Genomic DNA, 20,795 nt, shown 5'->3' with positions numbered 1-20,795 from the left:
CCACATCGACACCGCTGGCATCGATATATGCCTTGTTGGAGACTCTGCGTCCATGGTCGTTCACGGCCATGACACTACGCTCCCTATATCCCTTGAGGAAATGCTCGTTCATTGCCGCGCTGCTGCTCGCGGTGCCAAGCGACCGCTTCTTGTCGGTGATTTGCCTTTTGGGACCTATGAGACAAGCACCAGTCTTGTAAGCTCGTGAACAAAAAAAAATTCCGTTTTAACCGCATTGTACTACTGGGAATGGGAATTGATGAACCTGCGCTCTCTGAATGAATTTTTCATATTTTTTAGAACAAAATTTTAGTCTTTTTAAGTTATCTGTAATTTGTTGAATCTCATCAAACAGTGTTGCTGGAAACTGGGTTTTCTGGACTGGAATGTTTGATGTTACTGCAGTTTGGATTATGAACAGGCTGTTGATACGGCGGTTAAGGTCTTAAAGGAAGGAGCAATGGATGCTATCAAATTAGAAGAGGGTCCCCTTCAAGAATCACTGCCGCAAAAGCCATTGTTGAAGCTGGAATTGCGGTTATCGGACATGTCGGACTTACTCCTTGATGGGAAATAAACCAAGTACGAGTAATTTTCCTATAACCAGATTAGTGAGAATGCAAAATAAAAGCGGAAAAATAATACCTGAAATTGATAACGGAGTTCAGCCAATTGTGCTTACATCTCCGGACTGCTGCAGATCTTTTACTAAGAGAGAAAATTTACAGGTGTTTACAAAACACTCAATACTCACAAGAAAACTCTCTAGTATTGGGAGAAAGAAATGATTTTTGGGATGTTTTGAAGCTAAATGAGCTAGGGTATTTATAGTTGAAACTTAAGGACTTAATCTTGTAAATACCCTAAAGCCTAGGGATTAATTGTGATTATCCCATTATCATTTTTCAACAAACATCTACCAAACTTTGAAAAACTATTTTTCAAAGAAACATTTACCAAACTTTGAAAACCATTTTCAAAGAAACATTTACCAAACTTTGAAAATCATTTTTTCAAAGTTGGTTACCAAACTTGAAAAACATTTTAATACTTTCAACAATCTCCCACTTGAAGACTGATTTTAATCTGCCTTCACACCTCGATTTATGCAACAGCTTTTCTAGTCTTGTTACTCTAGCATGCCAACTGAAATTGAACATAACTTCAGTTTGTCTGTAGTCACCGTCTTTGTCAACATATCTGCCGGATTTTGAGCTCCACTGATCTTTTCAAGTTTCAAAATCTCATCTTCCAGAAGAGACCGGATAAAATGATATCGCAATTGTATGTGCTTTGTCCTGGAATGAAAAGACGGATTCTTTGCTAGATGTATAGCACTTTGACTGTCGCAATACAAGATATTGTTTTCTTGTTTCTTGCCTAACTCTTCCAAGAAACTTTGGAGCCAAACCATCTCCTTGCTAGCTTCCGTAATAGCGACATATTCTGCTTCAGTTGTGGAGAGAGCAACTATCTTCTGTAGTTGAGAAACCCAACTCACTGCGGTTCCTCCTAGAGTATAGACATACCCTGTAGTGCTCCTTCTGATGTCAACATTTCCGGCTAAGTCAGCATCTACATAGCCTGTCAGTATCGTATCTCCACCTTTGAAACAAAGTGCTTTGTTTGTGGTACCCCGCAGATATCTGTGGATCCATTTGACTGCTTCCCAGTGTACCTTGCCCGGATTATTCATGTACCTGCTAACAGGTCCCACTGCTTGAGCAATATCTGGTCTGGTACAAACCATGGCATACATCAGACTTCCAATCTCTGAGGCGTATGGCACCTTCACCATGTGTGCACGTTCTTCCTCCGTCTTTGGTGACTGTTCTTTGGAGAGTCTAAAATGAACACCTAAAGGTGTACTTACTGGTTTAGCATCTTGCATGTTGAACCTGGAGAGTACTTTGTTGATGTACTCAGCCTGTGATAATATCAAAGTCCCTGACTTTGTGTCTCTCTTGATCCTCATCCCAAGAATCTGCTTTGCAGCGCCCAGATCCTTCATAGCAAACTGCTTTGACAATTTTTACTTCAAGTTTATAATCTCTTGCATGTGTGAGCCTACAACGAGCATGTCATCAACGTACAACAATAAAATAATGAAGCTATTGTCGAACCTCTTGATGTAGCAACAATGATCTGCTTGGCATCTGGTAAAACCACTGGTACTCATGAAACTATCGAACTTCTTGTACCACTGTCTAGGAGCTTGTTTTAAACCATACAAGCTCTTCTTCAACCTGCATACCAGGTTTTTCTTGTCTGCCTCTATGAAGCCTTCTGGCTGCCTCATATAGATTTCTTCCTCCAAATCACCATGAAGGAAAGCTGTCTTTACATCTAACTGCTCAAGATGTAAATTCTCTGCAGCTACAATTTTCAACACCAGTATGATTGTAGACAGTTTCACGACTGGAGAGAAAATTTCATTGTAGTCAATACCTTCTTTTTGCTGAAAACCTTTGACAACCAATCTCGCTTTGTAGTGTTTGCTCCCATCGTGCTCTTCTTTGATCTTGTAAATCCACTTGTTGTGAAGCGCTTTCTTGCCTGGTGGTAATTCAGCTAATTCCCACGTCTGATTTGACAAAAGCGAGTCCATCTCATCTTTCATGGAAGACTCCCACTTGACTGAATCCTCCACTTGCATTGCTTCATCATAGCAATCTGGTTCACCATTGTCAGTCAGCAACAAGTAGTGCAAAGAAGGAGAATACCGTTGGGTTGGTTTAGGAATTCTGGAGGAGCGTCTTAGTTCCGGTGTGCCTGGTTCTTCTTGAACTGCTTCAGGACTGATCTGAACATCATTTCCAGAAATCTCCTCAAACTCAGCAAATTCCTTTGTTTCAGCTTTGGTATTGGAGCTGCTTGATTCTACAGTTGACCTGTCTTTGTACATCACATTCTCATTGAAAATGACATCTCTGCTTCTAATGATCTTCCGATTTTCATAGTCCCAAAACCGGTAACCGAACTCATCACCGCCGTAACCAACAAGGCACATTTGTTGGACTTAGCATCAAGTTTACTTCTTTCAGCAGAGTCTATGTGTACATAAGAAATACAACCAAACACTCTTAAGTGTGAAAGGTTTATTTCTTTCTTGCTCCAAACTTCCTCTGGTATTCTGCCATCCAAAGGAACTGAGGGCTCACGGTTGATCAGGTAAGTTGCAGTGTTAATAGCTTCAGCCCATAGAAATTTGGGCAATTCGGCATGTATCCTCATGCTTCTGGCACGTTCATTCAGAGTTCTGTTCATGCGCTCTGCTACGCCATTCTGTTGCGGTGTCATGGGAACTGTTGTCTCCATCTTGATCCCATTATTTGCGCAAAAATCTTTGAATCTCCTATTTCTGTACTCTCCTCCATTGTCAGACCTCAACCGCTTGACTTTCATACCATTCTCATTTTCCACCATGGCCTTCTATTTTCTGAAGGTATCAAAGACTTCTGATTTTTTCTTCAGAAAATAAACTCACACCTTCCTTGTAGAATCATCGATGAAGGTGACATAATATAATGAGCCTGCAAGAGATGGAACTGGAGATGGTCCCCATACATCAGTATGAACTAACTCTAACTTTTCAGCCTTGGGTGTCTTACCAATCTTTGCAAAGCTGACTTTCTATTGTTTGCCAAAGATGCAATCCTCGCATAGTCCGACATCTACATTATTTAGATCCGGCAGCTTCCCTTTTGACAGAAGTATCTTCATTCCTTTCTCGCTCATATGGCCAAGCCTTTGGTGCCATAGGTTTGATTTTCCATCAACATCTGCTACTGCAATGATATTCTCTAAATTTGAGGTTACATAGAGAGTAACAGTCTTCTTACCACGAGCAATGACGAGTGCTCCTTTGGTAATCTTCCATTCATAGCCTGAAAAGGTTGTACTGTATCCTTCTTCATCAAGCTGTCCTACAGAAATCAAATTTCTTTTGAGACCAGGAATATGTCTCACTTCTGTCAACTTCCAGGTGGTCTGGTTTGACAGCTTTAGTCGGATGTCTCCTTTTCCGACGATCTTCAAGGTTTCATCATCAGCAAGATGAACCTACCCAAAATCACCACTGACATAGTTCTCCATGATTTCTTGGCATGGCGTGGAGTGGAAAGATGCCCCTGAATCCAAAATCCATGATTCAATCGGACTGTTAACGCTTAAAATCATGGCATCACCTGTCTCCTCCGTCATGTTGGCTGATTCATGTGCGCCGATATTTTTCTTCGGTGCTCGGCAATCTCTTTTGAAGTGGCCCTTATTGCCGCAAATATAACAGGTAAAATCTTTTTTTCCTGTTCTTGATTTTCCCCTTCTAGATTTTGATCTGCCACGATTTGAATTTCTTCCTGAAGTTCTCCCTCTGGACTCCGTGTGCAAGGCTGAGGAGGTTGATGCTTCACCCGATTCTCTCCGTTGAATTTCTTCGCTCAGTACCAGATCCCGAACATCGTCGAATTTTAATTTGCTGTTTCCCGACGAACTGCTGACTGCTGTAACAGTAGCATTCTAACTGTCTGGTAAAGATGATAAGAGAATTAAAGCTCGAACTTCATCATCAAATTCAATTTCCACTGAACTCAACTGGGTTGTGATTGTGTTGAGTTCATTTAGGTGTTGTGCCACCGATGCCCCTTCCGTCATCCGCAAATTGAATAATCGCCTCATCAAATGAACTTTGTTTGAGGCCGATGACTTCTCATACATACTGGAGAGAGCCGTCATAAGACCCGCCGTGGTCTTTTTCTTTGCTATGTTGAAAACAACATTGCGGGATAACGTCAGTCGGATAAATCTGATGGCTTGTCTGTCGAGAAGAGCCCAATCTTCATTCTTCATGCCCTCTGGTTGTTTTCCTGAGAGGGGTTGATATAGATTTTTCTAGTATAGAAAATCTTCAATTTGCATCTTCCAAAATCCAAAGTCCGCACCATCGAACTTTTCAATTTTCACCTTCCCTTCGTCTGCAGCCATCGCTCCCACTCGAATCTGGCTTCGTTTGGATCGTTTCTGACAATTTTTGCGAACCGTCGTGTATTAGAACACATCCGTCGACAAAACTCGTATCGTCGACCGAATTTCACTATTCACGAAATTCACTATTCACATGAATAGTAACCCGAATAGTAACCTCGCAAAAAATTGATAAAATTCACAACCCAAAAGCTCTGATTACCAGTTGTTGGGAAATAAACCAAGTACAAGTAATTTCCCTATAACCAGATTAGTGAGAATGCAAAATAAAAGCGGAAAAATAATACCCAAAATTGATAACGGAGTTCAGCCAATTGTGCTTACGTCTTCGGACTGCTGCAGATCTTTTACTAAGAGAGAAAATTTACAGGTGTTTACAAAACACTCACTACTCACAAGAAAACTCTCTAGTATTGGGAGAAAGAAATGATTTTTGGGATGATTTTGAAGCTAAATGAGCTAGGGTATTTATAGTTGAAACTTAAGGACTTAATCTTGTAAATACCCTAAAGCCTAGGGATTAATTGTGATTATCCCATTATCATTTTTCAACAAACATCTACCAAACTTTGAAAAACTATTTTTCAAAGAAACATTTATCAAACTTTGAAAACCATTTTCAAAGAAACATTTACCAAACTTTGAAAATCATTTTTTCAAAGTTGGTTACCAAACTTGAAAAATATTTTAATACTTTCAACACTCCTCAGGCAATTAGTGTACTTGGGGGATTCAGACCACAAGGCAAAAATGTTTCTAGTGCCATCAAGGTCAGTTTCCTAGATTTTTTTTGCCTATTACCTTTGAATATATGCATACGTTTGTCTTCTGAACATGTAGATTTGGTTTGGTTTATAAAGGTTGTCGAGACTGCAATGGCTTTGCAGGAAGTGGGATGCTTCTCAGTTGTTTTAGAATGTGTGCCAGCACCTGTGGCTGCTGCAGCCACGTCTGCTCTTCATATTCCCACAATCGGCATTGGAGCCGGTCCTTTTTGCAGTGGACAGGTTAATTTAGACTGTTAATCTTTTCTGGCTCTTTGAAATCTAGGTCCCTACGTTGCCTTAATTGTGTACCTTTGGTGTAGAATTCCGGTTTGTGCATCACTAGCTAATTGATTTCTTTTTGCTATCACAATCAATTGTATGATAATAGATGATGTCTTGGTAAATGTTCTAGTTTACGAACCAACAACTGTTGGTCAAATTGAAAAACAAAAAATGAAGTGAATTGTAGGTCAATCAACCTTAGAACATATAATGGGTTTTCTGCGTAGCATAAAGTTCTTTAATTATATGAGAAAATTCAGAGAGCTTGCAGTGACTAGTTTTATCGTATAACCGTTAGTTGTTGTCGTAAGTGGTCTCTTCATATTGTAAGTTTATAGCCACTTCTTAGGCTGATGCTATCATTAGTGAGGCCAGGTTTGATGGTATAACACATCAGTTCTTGGGATTTATGGACCTCAAGTTTATTCCTATCTATGAATCTTAGGTTAAAGTTGACCTTTAAATATAAGTTTTACTCATAATGGGAGCCTTTTAACTGTATCAGCTCGTGTTTTTGGCTCATTCTGTCATCCCGAAAAGTTTAGATTTTATGCAATAGCAGGTTACAGAAATTCTCTCATAGATGATGTAGAGAAAACTTAGGTTTGATGCAAAAAGCCCAACGGTGTTTCTTCTTGTAAAAGCTTCTTTAACTTCATTTTTTGTTGCCTGTTCAACCGTAGTGCTCGATATTCACACTATATGCTTTGAAGAGACTAGAAAGCTTCTTATCAAAAAAAAAAAAATAGACTAGAAAGCTGCATTTTTTTGTCATGGAATTTGTATAATCGTGTTCCCTACTATTTGATCTTTTACTTCACAAAAGCGAAACGGACGTTCTATTTGTTGACTTATGAATGTTTGCTGTTAGTTTTAATTGTAGTGTTGATACAGGTTCTAGTTTACCATGATCTTCTAGGAATGTTGCAACACCCTCATCATGCAAAGGTAAAGCTCACAATTACCCTTTCGACCTCTCAGATTCTCTCGTTTTACATATAAAAAAATGTTCTGTAAGGGTGGTTGTTTCATCTTGTGCAGGTTACTCCAAAGTTCTGTAAGCAGTATGCTCGAGTCGGAGATGTCATCGACAAAGCTCTCTTAGGGTACAAGGAAGAAGTAAACAACGGTTCATTCCCCGGTCCTTCCCACAGTCCATACAAAATGAATGCCAATGACGTGAATGGATTTTTTAAAGAGTTGGAGAAATTGGGTTTGAATGAGGCGGCATCTGCAGCAGCTGCCGCAACCGAGAAGATGAGCACGCACAAAGGCCAGATGCTGAGAAGTCCCAGAAGTGACTAAAATAAGGCTAGGTTTGTTCGGCTTGTACCTTAATCTAAATTAATCAAGAACCAAATATGGCCATTTCTATCAGCATCGTATATATTTACAGGCACTCCATGCCGATTCACAGTTGGGATGAAATAATTATCGAGTTCAATTCGTAGCTAATCCTTCATACTCCATTTTTATCATGGTTGAGAAATGTCTTTTGTACGAAGTGAATCACCCATGGAGGATTGAAATTCTTTATTTGAATTTAATAGACAAGCACAAGGTAGCATGCATGAAAACCTGTTGAATCCTTGGACTAATCATGGGATCATCATAGTGGAGAAGAGATAATTATAATCCCTAAAGGCTTCATCAATATATTGGCAAACATATATGGCCTCAAGGCACTCGGCGAAATGCAGTTTATCAACTTAAGCCATTAGAATTACCATGTTGAGCTATATCCACAACAAATCCAATGATAATAAACACGATTAGGCTGAATTTCAAACCCAGGAAAAAGCCCTGAATTGCCCTACTTGCCTCTAATTCTAATTGGATGAAAAAAATATTGTAAATAATATAGAACTAAATTATAAAAAAAACACACACACACATTCGGGTCAATCTTGGTTTAACTAATTTTTTTTAGAGATTTAACCGAATAAAAATAAAATTTAAAAGATTTAATATATATTAATATTTATTTATTAAGGTTAGTCGGATAAAATTATTACATGACACATTATTGAAAAAAATTAACAGTATTAAAAAAATAAAAATAACTTGATAAATTATGAGGTAAAAGTCTTAACAAGTAATTAAAAAAAACAAATAAATAAAAGTATATTTTAAACGATAAATAACATTTAAGCTTATGAAGAAAAAAAATAATCCAATCTAATCAGAATGTTAATCTTCATCATCACATAGAGAAAAACGGAACCAACAAACGTCGAATTTTCAGTTACAGGTTCGAAGGTGTCGACCATAAACAAAGAGATTCCGTCCTCCATCTCCCCATCAAAAGTAAAAGAAGGATGAACATTGCAATTCCCGTTTCAAGGCACTCAAAACTCCTCCTCCCTAAACCCCAATCGGCATCTTACATCCTCATCCGTCACCTCTCCACCGAGGCTAGCCCTCAACAAGCTCCGCAAAAGGATGACTTAAAAATCAACCAAGCAGTTCAACTCCTCCTCCAAAACCCACACGAACACTGGCCCTCCAATCAACCCTTGCACTCTCTTCTCTTCTCTTCTCCTTCACCATCTCCTCGCTTTCTCTACAATGTTACTCGCAACCTTGCTTCCTCTGCTCTGGCCCTTAATTTCCTCAAACACCTTCAACAAAACTCCCCTACTCAAAACACCCATTTTCTCTCTTATCCATTCCAAGCCCTTGTCGAGCTAGCGGGTCGAGAACTCGATTCTGGGCCTCCGTTATTCGAACTGTACCGAGCTTCGAAAGAATGGGGAATTCCTCTAACTGTCAATGCCGCCGCGATTCTCATTCGGTATCTCGGGTGCCACAAGATGGTGGATGAATCTGTTGTTCTTTTTAACGAACTCGACCCTTCGCTTAAAAACACGCACGTTCGCAATGTATTTATTAATGTTTTGTTAAGAGATGGACGTTTAAAAAATGCGCTCAATGTGCTCGATGAAATGCTTCAACCGTTATCCGAGGTTCCGCCTGATAAAATTACCGGTGATATTGTTCTTAGCGCGTTGTTGAAGGGAGATAGGAAAGGGAACAACTTTAGTGAGGAAAATATCATTAAGTTAGTTTTAAGTTTTGGGAAACATGGTGTTTTTCCGAAGACGTTTTGGCTGACCCAAATGCTTTCTAGGTTATGTAGGAGTGGGAAAATCAATCAAGCTTGGAATGTTTTGCATGAACTGCTGACACTGCGAGCGCCCCTTGAAACTCCTCCTTTCCATGTACTTTTGACCGGGTTAGGGAGGAGTGGAGATATTAAAAGAATGAATACACTTCTGGCTGAGATGAAGGAGAGTGGTATTCAGCCCGATGTTGTAACTTTTGGGATTCTCATTAATCAGTTATGTAAGTTAAGGAGGGTCGATGATGCTATGGTGTTGTTAAACAAGCTTGGTGAAGAAAACAGGAGCTGTGGTGTTTCAATTTCAGCCGATGTTATCATGTATAATACCGTGATCGATGGACTTTGTAAAGTTGGGAGGCAAGAAGAAGGGTTGCATTTGATGGGACGGATGAGGTCGATGAAAGGATTGGAACCTAATATAGTTACTTATAATTGCTTGATTGATGGATTTTGTAAAACGGGAGAGATTGAGAGAGGGAAGTTGTTGTTTGAGCAGATGAATGAAGATGGGATTTCACCTAATCTGATCACTCTTAATACATTGATTGATGGAATGTGCAGACATGGGATGATCAATAGTGCACTAGAGTTCTTCAATGATATGCAAGGAAAAGGGTTGAAAGGCAATGCAGTTACTTATACTACCCTAATTACAGCTTACTGTAATGTCGACAATATTGCCAAGGCAGTTGATCTGTTCGATCAAATGTTAATGAGTGGATGCTCTCTGCATTCTAAGGTTTGCTACAGCTTGATCTCTAGTTTGTGCAAAGCTGGAAGGATGGATGATGCCAGCAATGTTTTGTCGAAGCTAAAAGAAGCCAAGTTCCGCCCCGACATTGTATGCTACAATTCGCTTGTTAGCGGGTTCTTTAAGGAAAACATGCTAAATAAAGCTTATGATATCATCAACGAAATGCTGGAAGCAGGGATGAAGCCTGATAGTGTCTCGTATAACACTTTGATTACTTATTTTTGCAAAACAGGGGATTTTGAACTTGCTGGCAAGGTGATGAAACAGATGATTAACCAAGGTGTCATCCCTACTACTGCAACGTACGGAGCCCTTATTCAAGCATACTGCTCGAATGGAAAGATTAAGGAAGCAATGAAGCTCTTCAACGACATGAGTTTCCTATCAAAGGTTCCACCAAACACTATGGTATATACCAGTCTTATAGAATCTCTATGCAAGAACAATGACATCAAAGGTGCGCTCTCTCTGATGGATGATATGAAAGCAAAAAGGGTGAAGCCTAATACCACCACATACAATGCAGTGCTCAAATGCCTTAAAGAGAACACTTTGTTGGAAGATGCCTATAGATTGATGGACGGTATGATTGAGAATGCTTGCAATCCAGATTCTACAACCATGGAGATTCTCAGGGAGCTGCTTTCTGGTGTTGATGGATCAAAAATATTAGAAAGCTTCGTACAAGGAAAAAGGGTTTCTCCCCTTTAGTGCGTAGAATGGCTGCAAATAATAAGGATTGTCTTTTGGCATTGATTTGATGAATTGATTCAGCAGATTGCTTTCCCTTTGCTTTCCATGTACCATTTTTAAATTCTTGGGAATAACTGAGGTTTCTTTTGTCAAATAACCCTTTGAAGTATACAGAAAGATGGTCATGAATCATCCCCAAAACTCAATCTTCATTTCCAGTAAAAAATACATAAATTCTAGGAAAACAAAACTGTAACTTTTCCTAAAGACTAGAAACAAGAAACCAAATCTTTTTTCCTCTACAAGACTCATTAATGGATTGTTGGCTTAGATTCTACCAAAAAGGGTATGACATGTACAAGAATATTTTTTTTTAAATAAGAACATATCCGGGGATGTTTTAGATTCCACCGGCTGCAGTAGCTGCACTGTTAGAAATCCGGGAAATTATCGGAAAAAATCTCCGGCGACCATTTCAACGATTCCTTCTAAACCCTCGAAGAAATCATCACTCACTGCCGTGTCCATCCTGAACTCATCTTCCCCTTCATCCTCAACCAAATCCTTTCTGCTGTCCACCATTGTACTTTGAACCACAACTTCTTCATCCACGGAGATCGCCGGAGACGAACTGTCGGCGGGTTTAGCCGAGGAGGTTTTTATCGAGTCACCGGCGACGTCCGTTTGTGGAGCCAAAGGTTTCTGGCGGGTGCTGCCGGCGAGTGAATTCCGGTGCGTTGGAGCAGGGTGGCTGTGTTCACCCGTGTACGTGACAATGAACATATTGGGGTCGGATCTGTGACGTTCCACTTGTTTGCGAGCCAAACACCCCTGTGAGCTGCTACATTTGTAATAGCTCCTGTTAAACAAACCAAAAGCATTAATAGAACGCCCAAACAAAAACCAATCTTTATTATATGATCAAATTAAAGAGACAACCACGTGATTTACCTTGGATAAGGAGACCCTTTGATGGATTTTTGACCATATTTTCTCCATGCCCACACATCTGAAGATAGACCCTCTGCCGGAACTTGACAAACCCTTTTCAGCTGATTCTTTCTGTTAAACGAGAAAGTAACAAAATTTTTCAATATAATCCATAACAGATCCGAGCTGGTTATGTGAAAATGACTAGTTTTAATGTTGAAATTTACCGTCTTTTACATCGAGAATTATGAGAACTGGGAATCCTACAAGTGCTACTAGCTGGTGTAGCAACGCTTGTAATAGAGACAGCGTGAGACTGCTTATGCTTATGCTTATGCTCTTGCTGTTGTTTCAGTTTCATCTTCGAGGAGAGAGTCTGAGATTTGGGGAAGAAAGGCTTGTAAAGCTCATGCAGTTCCTCCCTATCATTTCTGGCTTCGAACTGATTTGGGAAAGACAAGATTTGACCCTTAAAAGGTTCTTGACTGGAAAAAGGTGAAAACCCCGATCGAGGGTGCAAATCCGCCATGGAAGAGCTGTCTACACCACCACCACTGCTGGTGGTTGTGACGGTGGCGCAGCCTCTCACCACCGCATGCAAATCCCAATCAACATCCATGAGTTTTGTATCCTTTTTTATCTCTTATTCTGACGCAAAGCTCAGAAAAGGAAAAAGGAAATCTTCAGCTGGCTCTTTGAAAAGATAGAGAAGAATATGAAGACAAAACAAGGCGCTGACTTCTGGTGGTTATGAAGATAGAAAGAGGGTGGTTTGTATTTGTGTGGGCTTTTGCTATTATTATATATATAAAGAATAAGAAAAAAATCAAAACTAAAATCAAAATTAAAAAAAGAAAGTCGAGAGAGAGAGAGAGAGCATCTCAAAGCCTTATCGTTTGTGATTTGTTGTTTCTATTACTCGTTGATTCCGACATTGAAAACGGAGTTGACTTTTGGGTAATGTCAAAGGGTTCTTAATTGTGAAGGAGGAGAAAAGTTCCACGCGCTCTGTTTTCATCTCTTCTAGGTGGAGGAGCCTCGTGATTTGCCGACAAAAGGTGAAAAGGGTAAGAAACATGAAGAAGAAGAAACATAAAACAGATAATAACTGCTATTTTTAGGGATAGAATTGGAAACAAACTTCAGCATGAATCAAAATATAAATATTGATAAAATTAAAATATATATAATGGATTAAGTATAAATATTAATCATATAATTTATTTTTAAAAATATAAAAGAACAAAAAAATTTAAAATATGTCAGCATGAAATTCTTTAAGGAACTTTCATTTCTGTTACAGCACTGAAAGGAGGAAACAATTCTTTTTTTCTTCTTCTTCATATTTTCCTTCTATTTCGAAAGGTTAGAGAGAGAGGAAAAGCGCGCGAGATCAAAGTGTTCATAAAGTTTATTGAAAAAATCATGTCATTGAACACAAAATACCAAAGTTTTTGAAAGAAATTTGATGATAAGTGAGAAATAAGTGAATTTTAGTTAGGGTTTATATTTGGAAAGAAAGAGTGAGAATTCTTGAAACCCAAATCTTATAAATGGCTAATTATGGTGAAATTTGGATTATTAATACTAAACTAGTCACTTAAGATTATAAATGATAATATGAAAGGTTATAGAACATATGTTCTCGATGCGGAATTTGTTAGTTTTTTGGCAAAATCCCACATTGGTTGTGTATAAAGAGGAGGGAAAATTCTTTTGTTATAAATAGAGTCCTCCTCCTTAGTTTAGCATCCCAAAAATATAAGTATTCTTCACTATTAAAGGCTATTTGTACTCTTTCTCTCTTTGTAATATTTCCTCTATTAGTGAAATATTATTTTAGTAGTGTTCGAGGAGGTAGGCATAATTTTGGCATAACCTCGTTAAATTTTGGTATTATCTTTATGTCTATTTAATAGCTATTGTCGGGTATAGTTGTTGTTAATTATTATCCTATTAAAATTACTTATCTTGGTAGTTATGTCTAAGGAAAGTAGATTTTAAGAGGGACCATTGTGACCCCTCCTCTTTCCTGGGAATATACATTGGGGTGATTTTTAGTACAATCGTTTTCACACTAGTCACCTAGATAATAGTTTTCAAGGTGAATTTGTTATTATTGGTGGAAATTAACTCGAATTCCACAACAATTGGTATCAGCGCTCTTAGTTTATTTTAGTATGCTCTGTGGTTGCGGCTTAGGCTGATCTTCCACATTAGAAAAAATTTCCTTGGGGTAATTGACATTCCGCATTGACAGTTATTAAATAGAATTTGTAGCAGAAATGGCAGACGACACAAAAACACCTGCAAGAAATGCTGTGACAAATGTTAGATTTGCAGTGGAGATTTTTGATGGCACCGGTCATTTCGGCATGTGGCAAAGTGAGGTTCTAGATGTCCTATTTCAGCAAAGTCTAGACATTGCTATTGAATGAGAGAAACCAGATGATGTTAAGGAGAAAGAATGGAAGAGGATCAATAGATTGGCATGTGGTACTATTCGATCGTGTCTTTCTAAAGAGCAGCAATATGCATTTTCTAAGGAAACTTCTGCAAGTAAATTGTTGAAGGCACTGGAGGAGAATTTTTTGAAGAAAATCGATCAGAACAAGCTCTACATGAAAAAGATATTGTTCCGCTTCAACTATGTACCAAGTACCACTATGAATGATCACATTACTAGCTTTAATGGTGACTGATCTGATGAATATGGATGTGATTTTTAAAGACGAATATTTGGCTCTGATGTTGATGGGATCACTTCCTGGTGAGTTTGAGTATCTTGAAACTACTCTACTTCATGGGAAGGTTGATGTGTCTCTCAGTGAAGTAACTACTGCCTTGTATAGTTATGAATTGAGAAAGAAACACAAACAAGAAAATACATGTAACACCCCCAACCCGTACCCGACCCGGATACGAGTCCGAGGTGTCACATTGACTTTTCAAACTTTAACTCTTGACAAAATTCAAAGAAAATTTAAAACTTTCCTTAAAGTAAAAGCAGTTTAGTTACGTAATTTGACCACAATAACCAAAATCGATCAGAGCATATTTAACTCAATCAATTAGTACATGCCAACTATATTCAAAATAACAAAAATCATTTAACTCATCTATTTTCTGATCTGAAATCTTGTAAGGGAGATGCTGACCTGTATTACTCTTCTTCTCTTCTCTTCTTGCTTCTGTACCCTACGTGTGAAACAATCACACGCTAAGTCGAAGACTTAGTGAGGCATAAAAAACTTATAATGCACTTTATAACATATATCAATACATGCATGTTCTGTTCTATCATGTTATACCAAATTACATGATTTCCCCGTATCATATAAAATCAATTCAGATTAATTACAGTAAATACATACATACACATAACTCATCATTAACAGTTCATCATGTAATCACATACTTTTATGCTTAGCCTTTTCAATCAAACACTATACACACACAACATCATATCATTTCTATAACATTTATCATATCACTAACATATATTTGTTTATATCTCTTGATTAGCCCATGTACATATGTGAGAACTATAGATATGTGAGTTTATGGAGGTTGTGCACTAATGCTGTCACCACAGCTCATATAAATGCACCAAAGTGCCACATAAAATTGCACCAAAGTGCCACATAAAATTGCACCGTAGTGCCGCGTAGAATTGCACCGTAGTGCCATATAATAATGTCCATAAGGACCACATATCATTCCTTAAGAATCATATACATATACTAGGGATCAAGTATGTGTCTCACCAGACTTCACACATGTTCCAAAGAATACATATATGTCCCGAAGGACCACAATATCCCGAATGACCACATATCATTCCTTAAGAATCATATACATATGCCAAGGATCAAGTATGTGTCTCACCAGACTTCACACATGTTCCAAAGAATACATATATGTCCCGAATGACCACATAGACCCTCGACTCTTGGCATGCCAACTATACCCCTAGCTCTCATGACACATAACATGGGCATTGTCATTTATATCATTTCACTTCACTTATTCATATCATTTCCTTTCTGTCGCGTACCACATGTACGTGTAATCATTGATCTTACAATCACATATTTCATATGGTCACTTGGCTTATTTCATTTCACATTGGGCATGTCTCATAGCATATATCACACATGCATATAATCATGTAACATATATAATAACCTATATCCATTTCAAGTATCCATGCACATATCAAAATCATAAATCAAATAACATTGTATTATTACATACTTTGTTCCATAGCCATATATTTACATATCTTATACTTACCTAGTTTACTCTATTTCACACATAGTCACATAATCACTTAATATACTTACGCATAGATCATTTTCATACCTAAATCATATAACATCCAATTCTTCCTCATAAAGTTATATATTATATTCATATAATATCATATTATCCTATAAGTAAATACTTATCTTATGGTTTGGTATCATCATTTATACTCAATTCCCTTCACTAATATATTATTCTCATATTACTCTATAGTCTAATCTTATTTAACTCATCACCTTTCTCATGTAGTCATATAAATCTATTATATTAATTCTTATAATTGATCACGTATACTATTAAAATGTATGGTCACCTATCATATAACCTATTTCACATTCTCATGCAATCATATAGACCATTCATATTAATTCCTATACTTATCACAATACATGTATTCACACAATCATTTAACACATATTGTAAAATATATCACATACCCAAATCAAACATATGCCTATGATCATAAATTAATGCATTCTAATATAGGAAATAGACTTGTCGCAAGTCTTATTTCCATTAAACATCATAAACTAACTTGTATACACTCACCTGGCCTCACTAGTCCATTCCAATCTCTTATCTTCCCTTTATATCGATCTTACTTGTCAATGATTCCAGAACTCGTTTAGGCTTTGAATCTATATAATTATACATTTTAAGACAATTATTAGATACATACACCTTGTAATTTGATACTAGCAACTTAAACGAACTTCTTAAACCAATATTTACAATTTTCCTTTAAGGGGAATCGGTTCCCTACTATGGGGGTATCGATTCCCTCATGACATTCTGGAAATTTTGTTCGTTTGAAGGGGTATCGGTTCCCCTTGAATGGGTACCGATTCCCCTTGCCCAGAAATCATATTTTTGAGCTCGAAATTCACTTCATTTCAGCTTAAACCTTCATATTTTACTTCCTTTAATATTCCTAACTTCCAAACACATATTTAAACTCATTTTTATTCCATAATCACTTCTTTAAACCCAAATTTCCATCATTTACATGGCATTCAAGAATCACACTAAATTTTTCAATGTGTTCTAATTCCAATTCTAACACTTCATACTTCTTAATTAGATTGATGACAAGTCAAATTCATCCATAAAACTTCAACAACCATACCATATCAAAATTTCATCTTAAAACTCATATTACAAATTCCTTCTTAATTCCTTTATCTTATTGTTTAAATCCCATATAAGCTTTCCTTAAGCTTATTTAATACCCAAAGAATCAAAACTAATTTATAAATTCAAGAATTAAGAAGCTGAAATTAAACTCACCCTTATGAAGTAAACCAACGGGAAGAAGAAAGAAGAAGAATGAAGCTTTCCAGATACTTACTCACCCATAAGCTTCTCTCTTTAAATAAAAGATAAATATCTTTTACATAAAAAGACCATAATACCCTTTTAATTCTTCCATAATTACCATTTAATCCACTATCAAAATATTACACTTTAAATCCCTAAACTTTTCAATTTTTCCTAAATTGATCACCAAATTCTGAAACTTTTCAATTTAGTCACTAACCCGGTATTGCGGATGTTACAATACAAGTGTCGAAGCAAAAGTTCTTGTTGTTAGAGGTCGTTTGAAGAGTCATAATAAAGTAAGGAGAGGGAGATCGAAGTCAAAGTCCAGATTGAGCAAAGATGAATGTGCCTTTTGTCGAGAAAAATGGCACTGGAAGAAATAATGTCCCAGGCTAAAGAATAAAGGCAAACTTGAAATGGGAAAGGCTGTCTCAGAATCAAATGTGGTCGAGTATGATGATACAGATTCAGATTTCGCATTCACTGCTACGCCATCAACTAGCTGTTCCAGTTCATGGCTGTCAGCTTGTAGCCACCATATGACCCCCAATAGAGAATGATTCTTTGATTTTAAAGAACTAAAAGGTGGAATTGTCTACACATCAAATAATTCCTCTCTTGACACACTTGGGATTGGTTCAATTCGCTTGAGGAATTAGGATGGATCAATCAGAACCTTAACAGGTGTCCATTATGTACCAGATTTAATGAGAAATCTCATCTCTGTGGGAACCTTAGAGTCAAAAGGTTTAGAAGTGAGGGCAAAATATAGGATTATGAGGATTATCTCTGGTGCACTGGTGATAATGAAGGGAATCCGGAAAAGAAACAATATGTATTACTTTCTGGGTAGTACAATTGTTGGGATAGCAACAGTGGCAGCTTCTACTGATGAACAGGAGTCAGAAGTAACCAGGTTATGGCATATGCGCTTGGGGCATGTTGGTGAAAAATCCTTGAAATTATTGATAGATTAAGGATTATTGAATGGTGATCGAGCTTGCAAATTAGCTTTTTGTGAGCATTGCATCAAAGGGAAGAAGACGAGGGTGAAATTTGGAACATCAATCTATGATACTAAAAGTATTTTGGATTATGTTCATTCAGGTGTATGGGGGCCTTCCAAGACAACTTCATTAGGAGGAACACACTATTATGTCAACTTTATTGATGATTTTTCTTAGAGAGTTTGGGTGTATACAATGAAGACAAAGGATGAGGTGCTAGGATTTTTCCTTAAATGGAAAAAGATGGTGGAGACTCAAACAGGCAAAAAAATCAAACGTCTCCGTACAGACAATGATGGAGAGTACAAAAATGATCCATTTCTGAAAGTCTGTGAAGAATAAGGTATTGTCAGTCATTTCACTGTCAGATCTACACCACAACAGAATGGGGTGGCAGAGCGTATGAACCAGACATTAGTGGATAAGGTTCGGTGTATGTTGTCTAATACTGGGTTAGGCAAAGAATTTTGGGTTGAGGCTTTGGTTTATGCTTGTCACCTTGTCAACCGCTTACCATCGACTGCTATTGGTAGTAAAACACCATTAGAGAAATGGTTTGGAGAACCTGCTACAGATTATGATTCCTTACATGTGTTTGGTTCCACTGGATACTACCATGTTAAGGAGTCAAAGTTAGATCCAATAGTAAAGAAGGCGATCTTTATGGGGATCACCTCTGGTGTGAAAGGCTATCGTCTTTGGTGTCCAGAAACAAAGAAAATAATCTTCAGCAGTGATGTTACCTTTGATGAATCTACCATGTTGAGAAAGGTGACTTCAGAAAAATTGGAGCAAACAGATGAAACTCCCAAACAGGTGGAGTTTGAAGGAAGCAGAATTGACCCAGCCAGTAAAGAAACTGATGTTGACTCTCCTATGATAAAAGAAGAGTCAGATGAAGAAGAGGTTCAGACCCAAGAACCTCCACAACAACATGAATCAATTGCACTCAGAAAGGGAAAGAGTACCATTAGACAACCTGCTCGTTATGCTGATATGGTCTCTTATGCATCACCAATTACAATTGATGACGTTCCTGCCACTTTTAATGAAGCAGTCCAAAGTTCAGAACATAAAAAGTGGAGAATCCCCATGAATGAAGAAATGCAATCCCTTCAAAAGAATCAGACGTGGAAACTAGTTAGTCTTCCGAAGGGAAAGAAGACAATTGGGTGCAAGCAGGTATATGCAAAGAAAGATGGATTTCCTGACAAGAATAACATCCGCTACAAAGCAAGATTGGTGGCTAAAGGCTACGCTCAAACGGAGGGAGTTGATTATAATGAAGTATTTTCTCCAGTTGTAAAACATTCATCCATCAGAATTTTGTTGGCTTTGGTAGCACAGTTGGATTTGGAACTAGTTCAGATGGATGTAAAAACTGCATTTTTACATGGAGACTTGGATGAGGAAATCTACATGACTCAGCCAGATAGATTCAAAGTTGCTGAAAAATAAGATATGGTGTGCAAATTAGAAAAATCATTGTACGGATTGAAGCAATCTCCAAGGCAGTGGTACTAGCAATTTGACAAGTTTATGATAGGGCAGAAGTACACAAGAAGCAAATATGATCATTGTGTGTATTTACGCAAGCTACAAGACGAATCCTATATATATCTTTTTCTTTATGTTGATGATATGTTGATAGCTTCCAGGAGTCAGACAGAAATTGCGAAACTAAAGACTTAATTGAACAGGGAGTTTGAGATTAAGGATCTTGGTGAAGCGAAGAAGATTTTAGGCATGGAGATATCAAGGGATGAGAAATTGGGGAGGCTTTGTTTGTCTCAGAAATAATATCTGATGAAGGTACTAAAACGTTTTGGCATGAATGAGAAGTCAAAACCAGTTAGTACACCTCTTGCTCCTCATTTCAAGCTCGGTGCATCCATGTCACCTAAGAATGATGCAGAACGGGAATACATATTAAAGGTTCCGTATGCAAGTGCTGTTGGTAGCTTGATGTATGCAATGGTGTGTACAAGACCCGATATTTCATAGGCAGTTGGGGTTGTGAGCAGGTATATGCATGATCTTGGAAATGAGCATTGATAAGCTGTGAAATGGACTCTGCGGTATATTCTGAACACCGTAGATGTTGGTTTGGTCTTTCAGTAGGACAAACAAGATGATCAGTGTGTAGTTAGGTATTGTGATTCAGACTATGCAGGTGATTTGGACAAGCGTCGATCAACTACTGGTTATGTGTTTACATTTGCAAAGGCACCAGTCAGTTGGAAGTCCACCTTACAGTTAACAGTGGCTTTGTCTACTACAAAGGCAGAGTATATGGCAGTTACAAAGGCTGTGAAGGAGGCAATTTGGCTTCATGGGTTGCTTGGTGAATTGGGAATGGAACAGATGCACATCAAAGTGCATTGTGACAGTCAAAGTGCTATTAATTTAGCAAAGAACCAGGTTTACCATGCAAGGACGAAGCACATCGATGTTCGATATCACTTTGTATGAGAGATTCTAGTAGAAGGTGGAGTCATAATCCAGAAGATTCGGACCACTGAGAATCTAGTTGATATGTTGACAAAAGTGGTAACTGCGGTCAAGTTTAAACATTGTTTAGACTTTGTCAATATTGTTACAAATTGAAAGATGAATTTGCATACACT

The 20,795-nt window shown here is 37.8% G+C and overlaps 3 protein-coding genes across 4 annotated transcripts; 2 read left to right on the top strand and 1 right to left on the bottom strand.

The window, feature by feature from the left end:
• The first annotated feature begins 424 nt into the window (after positions 1 to 424).
• LOC120161196 (3-methyl-2-oxobutanoate hydroxymethyltransferase 2, mitochondrial-like) lies at positions 425 to 7,487 on the top strand. Its single transcript, XM_039171460.1, has 5 exons — positions 425 to 558; positions 5,685 to 5,753; positions 5,844 to 5,990; positions 6,927 to 6,980; positions 7,074 to 7,487. Exons 3-5 carry the CDS (start codon positions 5,859 to 5,861, stop codon positions 7,335 to 7,337), a joined length of 450 nt encoding a protein of 149 aa, XP_039027391.1. The 5' UTR covers positions 425 to 558; positions 5,685 to 5,753; positions 5,844 to 5,858; the 3' UTR covers positions 7,338 to 7,487.
• Positions 7,488 to 8,332: 845 nt separating this feature from the next.
• LOC120161289 (pentatricopeptide repeat-containing protein At3g61520, mitochondrial-like) lies at positions 8,333 to 10,744 on the top strand. Its single transcript, XM_039171564.1, has one exon. The coding sequence runs from the start codon at positions 8,351 to 8,353 to the stop codon at positions 10,619 to 10,621; it is 2,271 nt and encodes a 756-aa protein (XP_039027495.1). The 5' UTR covers positions 8,333 to 8,350; the 3' UTR covers positions 10,622 to 10,744.
• Positions 10,745 to 11,035: 291 nt separating this feature from the next.
• LOC120161004 (WRKY transcription factor 22-like) lies at positions 11,036 to 12,312 on the bottom strand. 2 transcript variants are annotated; one of them, XM_039171312.1, is made up of 4 exons: positions 12,218 to 12,312; positions 11,761 to 12,155; positions 11,555 to 11,665; positions 11,036 to 11,462 (listed from the first exon to the last, which is right to left on the bottom strand). In XM_039171312.1, exons 2-4 carry the CDS (start codon positions 12,150 to 12,152, stop codon positions 11,051 to 11,053), a joined length of 915 nt encoding a protein of 304 aa, XP_039027243.1. In that variant the 5' UTR covers positions 12,153 to 12,155; positions 12,218 to 12,312; the 3' UTR covers positions 11,036 to 11,050. The 2 variants fall into 2 exon arrangements, with proteins under 2 accessions (XP_039027243.1, XP_039027242.1); XM_039171311.1 differs by having other exon boundaries at positions 11,761 to 12,243.
• Between the last annotated feature and the right edge of the window lie 8,483 nt (positions 12,313 to 20,795).

Source organism: Hibiscus syriacus, unplaced genomic scaffold (assembly GCF_006381635.1).
Source record: "Hibiscus syriacus cultivar Baekdansim isolate YM2019G1 unplaced genomic scaffold, ASM638163v2 tig00111398_pilon, whole genome shotgun sequence".
In the NCBI taxonomy this organism is placed as follows: Eukaryota; Viridiplantae; Streptophyta; class Magnoliopsida; order Malvales; family Malvaceae; genus Hibiscus; species Hibiscus syriacus.
This window is presented reverse-complemented; position numbering and strand designations above follow the sequence as displayed.